Below are 11491 nucleotides of genomic sequence, written 5' to 3'. Positions count from 1 at the left end.
TTTTAGAGAGCGCTGCAACTATTAAATTTTGAAGAATGGTTAATAATGCATTCGATTGCTTAAATTCTCGAAGCATGTTTTCGAACGGTTTTAAACGACCATTAAGACCAGATATGGCTTCCGAAATGTTTAATTTTTTTTCTGAAGCTATACAATATTTCTCCGATATAAAAATTTACCCTGATGGAAAACTGATAACAGAAACTAAATCGAAGACCGGATTTTTAGGATTCATTATTGATTTGCAAAATTTGAAAAAAATATACCAAGATTATGTCGAGGCAGGATACTTGAAATATATTTTATCATATAAATTCTTTCAAGATCATCTTGAGATATTCTTTTCATGCATCCGAGCAATGGGAGGATATAATAATAATCCCAATTGTATTCAATTTACATCAACGTACAAGCGCCTTTTACATCACAATAAAGTTAAATCGTCAGCAGCGGCAAACTGTCTCCTACTTAATAATACTAGTTTATTGACGATATCCTCAAAATAAATCAAAAAGAGCCTTAATGAACTGAAAGAGGAAGATATCGAAGATGTGACAGTTGATGATATTCCACTTCAATTTGTGAATTCAACCGTACATCACGCCGTGCTTTACATTTCTGGTTTTGTTGAAATGCGCGTGCTACAAAAACTTTCTTGCGACACATGCATCTGACTCATGAATGAGTTAGAAGAGGCTGATTTACTTTTCATTAATATAAAAAGTCTTGGAAATTTACGTTATCAGGACACTTATGCTATAACGAGTGTAACAGAGAAGCTGTTTAATATTTACAAGATAGAAAATAACTTAAAAATAAAACATGCGTTTCAAAAAATTACTGTAAATGTGATAAGAAATATAAATTTAAATAAACTTTTTATCAATTTCAATGTGCATATAATGGATAATGACTTATTAAGCAATCACAAATATGAATTAATAAAAATGATAATAGAATCACAAATATGAATTAATAAAAACGATAATAGAATACTAGAATAGTATTTAAAAATAAAATTCTATTATTTTGGAAAAGAATTTACGCGAGAATCTCATTCGATTTATATTAAAAAAGATTTGCCCAAAATAATATTGTTTAAAGGACAATAAATTATAATAAAAAATTTTATTCTTTTATGTAAGATTGCGTTTTTTATTTTCTCAATTTTTTTTATTTTCAGATATATTTTGTTACATTATATTTTGATTTTCTTTTTTTTAATAGCAAACTTATTGCTCTTTTTCATATTTAATTTTTAAATCAATTTAAATCTTAATAATAAATAATAACGAACCATTTTTTATTTCATTTGTAGCACCTTTTTGCACTTTAAATGCTTCTCTTGCAAATAATTCACAGTCAGAATATATGATTATTAGTTTTTAGCTTGGCCATTTGGGTTCTGGGGGCGCTGAGATCTTGGATCGCGGCTTTTTACATTGCTTAAATGGGAAAAGTGGTGGTCGTTAGCAGTCCATAGGTATATAGTTAAAGGTTCCGTCTCATTCGCTGTCTATGAATCTAGATGGCATCTTAAGATGGAACTTAAGACAATCTTAAATATAAGAACCGACTATGAATACGGGCCTTAGCAACGTGTTTTTGGGATGTTCCGAAGACGGGTACAGCAGATTTAAGAACAACTGCCACAGACGATTTGCAGGGATGCAATAATATCAAGTTCACATTGAATTTTTTAAATTGAAACCTCTATTTTTTATTTCATATTTTTATAGTCCTTGTTGATACCTTTTCAAAACTCTATAAGAAAATATGTTTTCATACATTTTTTAAATACTTTTTGAGTTATTTTATATCTTAATTTGACATATTTTGATATAAAAAATAAAATATTTCGTTTTTAGTTTTCGATAATCTTATCGTAATACTTTTATATACAGAATAATGAGACAAATCAATTGGTATAAAAAAAAATTATTTTTAAGAAAAAGTATTTATCTATAATGTATTTTTTTAACAATTATTTGTTTTTTTATACACTAATTTATTTATCTCTATTCTGTACATAAAAGTATTACGGTAAGATTATAGAAAACTAAATATTTTACGAGATATTTTATATCGAAATTTTATCGAATTTTTATATCGAAATATGTCAGATTAAGATATAAAATAACTCAAAAAGTACTTAATGAAAACATACTTTATTATAGAATTTTGAAAAGGTCTCGCCAAGAGCTATAAGAATATATAATAAAAAATACATGTTTCAATTTTAAAAATTCAATATGATCTTGATATGACCTTAACAATGCCATTCAAAGTCTAAGTAATATTTCTATCTCCTTTCTCCCTCAGGACCAAACAATTTTTGTTTAAAAAGTTTTCTTCTGAAACTTAGAGATTTTGAGATATTAGCATGTATTGATTAAAATGACTCACCCAGTATATGCTATATGCACAGTATGCTTTATAATCTTTTTTTTCTTTCTATGCATGACATTATATATGCATAAATTCAAATTTGATTAACAAATAACAAATAACAACTGTGAACATGTAACAATTTTTGCTACTTCTCAATTATATAATTACTCATATTTGACTTATATGTAGAGGTAATTCTTGAGCCGGAATAATTAAGGATTTCTTGTTTTCCATTGAGAATGACATCAATATTATACAATAGAATAAAAATAGATATCAAGTTTTATTATAATATTTTATATTTAGAATTTTATAATCTTCATTACTATTATTTTTCTACAATTGTAATTGATATATTTCTATTTGTTATCATCCTATCTTAATTTGTACATAAGATAAATTGAGAATATAACATAATTGTGAATATGAAATAATATTTAATAATATTTTTTAAATCAATCTTATAAAAGTAATAATCGATACAAAAACACACATAATAAATTTTTTACAAATAAATATAACAAATTTTTTAATAAGTTGAATTTCAATATTTGTTAATAAATTAAAAAAATATGTACTTCATCTACAAAATTTTTAAAAAGGTATTTCTCGCTATATAACACATTATTATGAAATAAAATAAAAAGACAATTTAATAATCGTGAACAGTAATTTATATCGTTAAAAAATTCCTGCATTTAATTGGGGACGAAAATATTATGATGGAAAATAGTATTCTATTTTATTTTAGTTAATATATATATATACCATATGTATTTAAACAAATCTAAATTTCTTCAAATAATACTCGATTGGTTGATCATCATTCTATTATTTTTCCGACATTCCGTTTTCCGAAGTTCAGACTGTCATGAGACGACACCCTAAAGGCTATTACATGTAAAAAAATTATAATCGTAACCATAAAATCGTAAGCAATTCAACCAATCACAATTAAACATTCTTATTATGTTTTTGGAGTGCTTGATTGTGATTGGTCGATTTGCTTACAGCCTTACGATTATGACTAAAACTTTTTCATATGCAATGGCTTTAAATGACAATCAATAAACTACGTAATTAGGAAGCTTCACGCATTTGCGCGACATCTATGCATTCGAATCGATTCTTGAATCTAATCCGCACGAAAGTTTCCTCTGCCTACGGTTCGAAAATGAAGAGAACGCGTGACATACAGGAATACACAGTTCATGAGCGCACTAGACAAGCCGAGACTGATATACATATATATGTATAATAGAGCGCATTATATCGTATTATTTCGTCTAAATATAGTATAAAGCCTAATACGATGCGCTTCTTCATAGTAAATCATACACATATGGCGCTGCAAAGTTATTATATTAATCGGGGTTGGGAAGTAACGCGTTACTTGTAACGTCGTTACCGTTACAGTTACTTTTTTTCGTTAACGATCGTTACTTTTTTCTGTTTGTAACGATAACGGTAACGTCGTTACATTTTTACAGTAACGGTAACGAGTTAGCCGTTACTTTTATCGTTATTTTTTGGTTTTTATTATCTTATATCTATTTAATAGATGTATTTTTTGAAAAATATTTTGTAGCCTTCTATCATAGGCTGCATTCTAATAGTCACTGCCAGTACTGAAAATCTATAGTAACGTAAATTATAGATTTTACAATACTGACAATGAATATTGGAATACACTCTTAATAATATCAATATTTCTCTTATCAATATTTAAAAATAATGTTTGATAAAAATTTTCAACAAAATTGAAATTTGTAAATTACAATTTAAATTCCTATACAGATAAGTATATTCAAAAGTAAAGATATTAATATAAAAAATTAGAATCATTAAATAAGTTTAATATAAAAAGCGCTTGCTATATAGAGACTAATTTAGAGTTTTTAATTGTAACATAGATTATTACATTTAATATTGATTATTAAATAATTAACGGTAACGGTAACGCGTTACTTTTTAAAATCAGTAACGAGTAACGGTAACAGTAACGAGTTACTTTTTACAAAAAGTAACGGTAACGGTAACGCGTTACTTTTATAGAGTAACGTTCCCAACCCTGATATTAATATATATACTGGCACTTTTGCAAAATTATGTGTTGCTGTTGTTGAAAAACAACATTTTGATACCTGATGCGAAGCAAATAAGTTTATTTATCCTTATGCATGCATATGCACATGTACCCGCTAATAATAATTATACATCGATCATGCAGTATATATCGATAAGAATGCAGTTGGCAACTTTCTCCGAAAGTGAAATCTCTGTTCAGCGAGAAAGTTAATAACGCGCCGCAAATAATTTAAACGCGCGTAAAGATAATGCTCTCGCATGCTTTGGATTTTTTTTTGTTATATTTTATAAAGAATCATGTTTCTGTTATATATGTTTGTATGTGTATAATAATAAACTTTCTTTAAAGAAAATATCTTTGTAGTATTATTCTCTTTTTTGAACTTTAATTGTATAGATCGTAACGAAAGGCGTAAAATAGTAAGATATAAATATGATAAGATAAATTTGAAGCCCCCGAGGTTCTCTCAAAAGAGAAAACGCTATCCGTATTTTTTAACACAAGTAAAACTATTCTAATAATCTAATGAATATTGTAAAAGATCAAGAAAGAGATATATATGATTTTTTGCAATGTATCTTGATAATATCAATGTTTGCTACTGAAACAAAAACCAAAATGATGATTAAGCAAATAATTTGATGCTTTCAAATTGAGAAACAACGCTTCTCAGCTTGCAAAACTAAGTTCGCTTTTAATATTACAATTCTCCTCTTATTTGACAGGATTTGACTGATGAACATTATAGAAAAATCCTGATGTATATAAAATATTCTTAATTATTCTATAAAAAAGAATGGAACAAATTAATGTGTAATTAATTTTATACGGAAGATTAATAATTTGTCGAAATCGAAAAAATTTGAGTATATATATTTAACATTATTTGAGCAAGTAGTCGCGAGATAAACATACGTTTCAACATTAAGCAATATATATGTAGCGGGATACACGCATGTATGGCAAATTTATATATACAATATCTTTGTAGCACGAGTATGAAAGTATACACGAGTTTCATCGTAAATGGGAAAAAGGAGCAGGACCAGTAAAAAGTAACCCATGAATTGTCAGTGGGCCATGGGATTCAAACGGTACGAGGGCATATTCATTTCTCCGCAAGTCGCGAATGCAACAACATCCGAGTGTGTGTGTTACGCTGTATCTATATCTTGCATTTGCAAGTCTTAATATTTGCACGATAATTCGCATAGTGATATTCAAGAATTGAGTGAGTGTCAGACACAGAATTTTCATATTATTGTTTTTCTCTTTTCTTTTTGTTTTTAATTATTAAATCTTTTACAGTGGCTAAAGAGTCGTTTGTGTTCTCGACCATAGAGGACGAGAAAGGAGAGAAGTTGGATGAGATGTTTGGAGTGAAGCCGAGTTTCTTAAGAATATTACCCGGTCGTTGCTTGTTGCCACCGAAAATCGTCTTTTACGCGCAAAAAATACGTGACTTTACCGTATACGAGGATGACGTTTGGATGGTCTCGCATCCTCGTACTGGTAATAATGCGTAATTTCAAAGATAAAGCATAATTATATATAGGATGTTCTATAATATGTGGGAGTCATTTCGGAAATGGATTTAGCACTTTAGACTTATACAATATATGTTCATATATAGATTTAAAGTTCTAGAGAGAACAATCTTGTAAGCCAGCTAATATAAAATCAGAAAGAAGATTGCAATTAAAATTGCAAAGATTGCTCTTGAAACCTGTATATATGATACATGCATATATATAAAATTCTAGAGAGAGAACAATCTTGTGAGCTAATATAAAACTAGGAAAATAATTGCAATTAATTCTATATTGCATAATGATGTTACCTAAATGTGTTTTCTCGATATTGCTTCTTGACACGGTGAAATCTTTTTCTAGGTAGTCACTGGGCGCAGGAAATGGCGTGGTGCATCGGAAATAATTTTGATTACGAAAATGCCCGCACGCTTTTCATCATGCGAAGTCCTTTACTCGAGTAAGTCGATTCTTTAAATAGAGAATTAATAATTATTGTATGATAGAATCATCTCGGTAAAATTAAGTACGAGAAACCGCAATATCTCTTTATCGTTTTCTTTTCGCGAATCTCTTTTTTCCAGAGGTTCGGCTGTCATGGTCAACGGAAATTATGACGAGTGGTTTACGAAACTAGGTGATTCCATAGAAAATATAACAAAGATGCCGAGGCCGCGATATATCAAATCTCATTTGCCGTGGGACTTATTGCCGAGACAGCTTTATGAAAAGAAGCCAAAGGTGAAGATATGACGCAAAAGTTATGTTGGATAAATGTAACGTAACTTTTTATATAATATGTAATACTTTGCAGATAATATACGTTGCGAGAAATCCAAAAGACACCTGTGTCAGTTTTTATCATTACTGCAGAGTATTCCATGGTATGAAAGGAAGCTTCGACGACTTCGCGGAATTGATGCTGCACGATAGTAGTGCGTTGAGTATTATACTATTGATTTGAAAGGCAGAATCATCATTACATTCAATTATCATTCAATAAATTTTCGATGCGAAACAAAAAGATATACAGGGTGTTTCATTTTAATCGCATCAGGCAAATATCTCGAAAAATATGAAAGATATGGAAAAACGTTTCAAACAAAAGTTGTTTGGTCCAAAGGGGGACATAAGATGGTGTCATTGGTTTGACCTTAAGTGAACGTGCCAAGGTCATATGGAGTTCAACTTTATTTTTTTAAATGGGATCGCCTATTTTTTATTACATATTCTTGTAGTTTTCAAAACACTATAATCAGATATTTTTTCATTAAGTACTTTTTGAATTACTTTATATTTTAATCTAACATATTTTGATATAAAAAATAAAATATCTCGTAAAATATTTAGTTTTCGAAAATCTTACCATAATACTTTTATGTACAGAATAATGAGACAAATCAATTGATATAAAAAAAATTGTTTTTAAGAAAAAGTATGTAATTATTTACAACAAATTTTTTAAGACAATTATTTGTTTCTTTACACTAATTGATTTTACGAGATATTTTATTTTCTATATCAAAATATGTCAGATTAAGATATAAAATGACTTGAAAAATACTTAATGAAAAGATACTTTATTATAGTGTTTTAAAAAGCTCTTGAGATAAAGTACAAGAATATGCAATAAGAAATGAGGGTTCCATTTAAGAAAAATTGATCACATTGACCTGTTCTTAAAAGTCATTCAAGATCAAGTCCATATTTTTATTATATGGCCCCTTTCAAACCATGCAATTTTTGTTTGAAACATTTGTTTCTACAATTAAAAATAAAAAAGGTATTGGGGTGGGTAACCCATCAAAATGATTCACCCTGTGTTATTTAATGGGAAATTATAACATTAATGTTATGTTACTTTTATTTTGTGTTTACTGGATCTATATCCAATTTAATATCAATATCCTTTAATTTATTTTCCTTTCTTTATTTTATAAATATTATTAGTTAAATAGATTGCATAATGCATTCATAATAATATACACACATTGTATGTCTCAATAATTTTAAGAAAATTCTAACAAAAATTTCTTATCGGATTCTTATTGAATAATGAGATCTTGTACTTTCAGGAGAAACAGTGAGAGTGAGAGTGAGAGTGAGAGTGAGAGTGAGAGTGAGAGTGAGAGTGAGAGTGAGAATGTGTGTGTGTGTGTGTGAGAGAGAGAGAGAGAGAGAGAGAGAGAGAGAGAGAGAGAGAGAGAGAGAGAGGGAGAGAAAGAGAGAGAGACTCTTTCCAGGATATAATGATGTTTGTGAAATTAGTATTTAAATTAGTATCAAATTTAAAAAATGATGTTTATTTAGCCCCGTTGAGCCCATTTTGGAATCATGTTCTACCCTTTTGGAAGATAAGAAATCAGGATAACATATTATTTATGACATACGAGGAAATGAAAAGGGTAAGATACACAACAAAAAGCGCATTCGTTTTTGTTATCGCGTTGAATCTTCGTATTAAATCTCTTACTGAAACGTACAATTGTATTTTCAGGATCAGATGGCGGTGATTAAGAAGACAGCGAAATTTTTAAGCAAGAACGTGACGGACGAGCAGATCGTCGAGTTATGCGAACACTTAAAATTTTCAAAAATGGCGACAAATCCGTCGGTGAACATGGAACTACTGCTAGGAAACAGAAAGGCGCAAGAAGACGATCCGAATGACAAGTTTATCAGGAAAGGCAAAGTCGGCGACTGGACAAATTATATGTCGGACGATCTCGCTCGACGATTCGACGAATGGATGGAAAAGCATTTGTGCGGAACTGGCCTCAAATTTCATACAGATATTGCATCCGACGAAGAATAAAAAGCTGTAATATTTCAAATACGGTAAACGCAATATATTAAATAATACAGGATGTTAAAAAAGGATATATTTTTTGAGGGTATATATTGGGTGATTGCATAAGTTTGTGCCCGATTTAAATATAAACTTCAATATTTATATTTTAGAGATAATACTTTTATTAATCAATTATATAGTCTCCATTCTTTTCTACAATGGTTTTCCAACGATCTATAAGCTTGTCGATTCCATTTTTGAAGAAAGAACTTGGTTTTTCTTGAAAAAAGTTTGTAAGGTGGTTTTCGACAGCTTCCTCGGAATTGAGATTCTTGCCATTTAAACTATTCTGCAAAGACCGGAACAGATAAAAATATGAAAGCGCAATATCTGGAGAATATGGCGGGTGCTGCAGAATTTCCCATTGCAACTCCTGCAGTTTTCGCAGCGTCTGTTGAGCGACGTGTGGCCTAGCATTGTCGTGGTGGAAGATGACGCCTTTTCGATTGGCCAAAATCGGACGTTTTTCTCGAATAGCTGCAGCGAGTCTAGTTAGTTGCTCACAGTACTTGTCCGCCATGATTGTTTCGCCGCGTTGGAGCAGCTCAAAGTAAATAATTCCCTTGCGATCCCACCAAACACACAGCAACACCTTCATCGGATGCAAGCCAGCCTTTGCTACGGATTCTGCTCCTTCAGCTGCTGTTTTCCATGTCCTCTTTCGCTGTACGTTTTTGTAGAGAATCCACTTTTCATCGCCTGTTACCATTCGATCTAAAAAAGGCTCTTTTTTGTTACGCTCGAGAAGAGAAAGAGCCACAGTCATGCGGTTTAGCTTATTCCTTTCAGTCAGGAGATGCGGCACCCACGTATCAAGCTTGGAAATGTATCTAAGCTTTTTTAAATGACGAAAAGCGGTTGAATTATCGATATTCAGCCTCTCAGCAATATCCTCAGTTGTAATCCTTGGGTTTCTTTCCACTAAGGCATGCACAATGTCATCATCAATGCCAGAAGGCCGTCCAGAGCGGGGTTGATCCTCCATGTTGAAATCACCATTTCGAAATCTGCCAAACCACTTTTTGACTGTTCGGAGAGCAGGAGCGCGGTCCAAATAAACGCTTTGAATATTTTTTTGTGCAATCCCACTCACGCCTTTCCGAAATTCATATAGCATTACATGCCGCAAATGCACCTTTTCGTTCTCCTTTTTTAATGATTTCTCTTATGCACAAATGGACTTATCTGAACAATATCTGACGCTAAATTGACATAAGACAATGTCATCTATTCTCGTCATCTATGTAAGCAACAATTACCACACGAAAACAATAGAACTCCGCCATGCAGTAACTTAATGCCATCTATGAAAATCGGGCACGAACTTATGCAATCATTCAATATTTTGAGAGCATAGTATTGATCAAAACAAGAAGAAAAAGCTTAATTATCATAGGTCCTATAATTAATATCTTCGAAGATACAAGCTATTTTTCTATTTGAGCTCTGTCCTTTTCTTATTGGTTGTATCACCTTTACAATGCAGTATTAAACAAAAGAGTACTTACTACTTTTGCAGTCAGCATTATCAGGGGGTGCTCTATGTAATTCCCATTCATTGTCACGCATTTTTCAGCGTCTCAATGAATCACTTTTCTTTTAAACATACCTGGTTGTTCTCGGATTTGCAATCTACCTACAAACCCAATGTTACTATAGCAAAACTAATAAATACTCTTTTGTTTACTACATTGTAGAGGTAACACAACCAATAAGAAAAGGATAAAGAGTTCAAATAGAAAGATAGCCTATATCTTCGAAGATATTAATTATAGGATCCATCCCCCCCAGCTAACCATTTGTTTGTGGATTGTTAACAACCGGCAAATAATTTTCTGCCGAACAAGGCTGCCAAATTCAGGGCCTAGTTGAATGCGTCCTAATTACAACCAAAAGTTGAAATCACATCCTGATATCAAATTGGGTGCAATACCAGAACAGATCTGTCACTAGCAGTGCAATGACAGATTGATGCAACTACTGAACTCTATACATATGGAAAACGCCGTGCTACACAAGATGCGGGATGACAAGGAGGGCATCGTGTGACTTTTTGTCTCTTTCTATTGTAGGTCTTTTTTGTAATAGTAGAATCACCATCAGAAGTCTATGGTGGTAGTATCGATTATATACACATATACCAGTGCAAGAATCTAAAAAGAAAAGAGACAAAGAATCACACAATGCCCTTTTTGTAATCCTGCACGTTTACGCCAGGCTTATATGAGAGGGCGTGTTCCAGTATGTATAGAGTTCAGTGGATGCAACAAACCGAGAGTAAATTTGTCAATTGCAGATCAACAGATTTGTGCCAACTGTTCAGCACGGCAATTTTCGACATCAAGTTTTCGACGACAAAAATTAGATCTCACACACACACACACGGTTACAATATTAATATATAATAACACATATTAATGTGTTAAAACATATAGGTAAATTTAAATAATTTAATTTATAAAATTAAAGATTTTTTTGGACAGAAATTTTCCGAATAAGTAAAAATCGAACAATTATCTGTCCAATTTTTCAAAAATCAGTTAAATATTTGAATTATCCTGTATAGGCATCGTATAAAAAATTGAACTAATAGAAATAGATATATTACAATATTATTAGTCACATTTTGCA

The 11491-nt window shown here is 31.0% G+C and overlaps 1 protein-coding gene across 1 annotated transcript; it reads left to right on the top strand.

The window, feature by feature from the left end:
* Nucleotides 1-5587: 5587 nt before the first annotated feature.
* Nucleotides 5588-8854, top strand: St2 (Sulfotransferase 2). Its single transcript, XM_070311352.1, has 7 exons — nt 5588-5711; nt 5789-5992; nt 6373-6469; nt 6594-6750; nt 6824-6944; nt 8320-8414; nt 8507-8854. Coding segments are annotated over exons 1-7 (993 nt in total). The 5' UTR covers nt 5588-5710; the 3' UTR covers nt 8825-8854.
* Nucleotides 8855-11491: the final 2637 nt, after the last annotated feature.

The sequence above is a fragment of the Polyergus mexicanus genome, unplaced genomic scaffold (genome assembly GCF_030449975.1).
Source record: "Polyergus mexicanus isolate NDT 795.1 unplaced genomic scaffold, iyPolMexi1.0 SCAF_19, whole genome shotgun sequence".
Taxonomy (NCBI): Eukaryota; Metazoa; Arthropoda; class Insecta; order Hymenoptera; family Formicidae; genus Polyergus; species Polyergus mexicanus.
Note: the sequence above shows the minus strand (reverse complement) of the source record. Positions and strands in the feature narration are given on the sequence as shown.

Coding starts and splice junctions, on each gene's coding strand:
- St2 (XM_070311352.1), top strand. Junction 5,993..6,372: donor GGTCTCGCATCCTCGTACTG/GTAATAATGCGT, acceptor ATCTTTTTCTAG/GTAGTCACTGGGCGCAGGAA. Junction 8,415..8,506: donor CATACGAGGAAATGAAAAGG/GTAAGATACACA, acceptor TTGTATTTTCAG/GATCAGATGGCGGTGATTAA.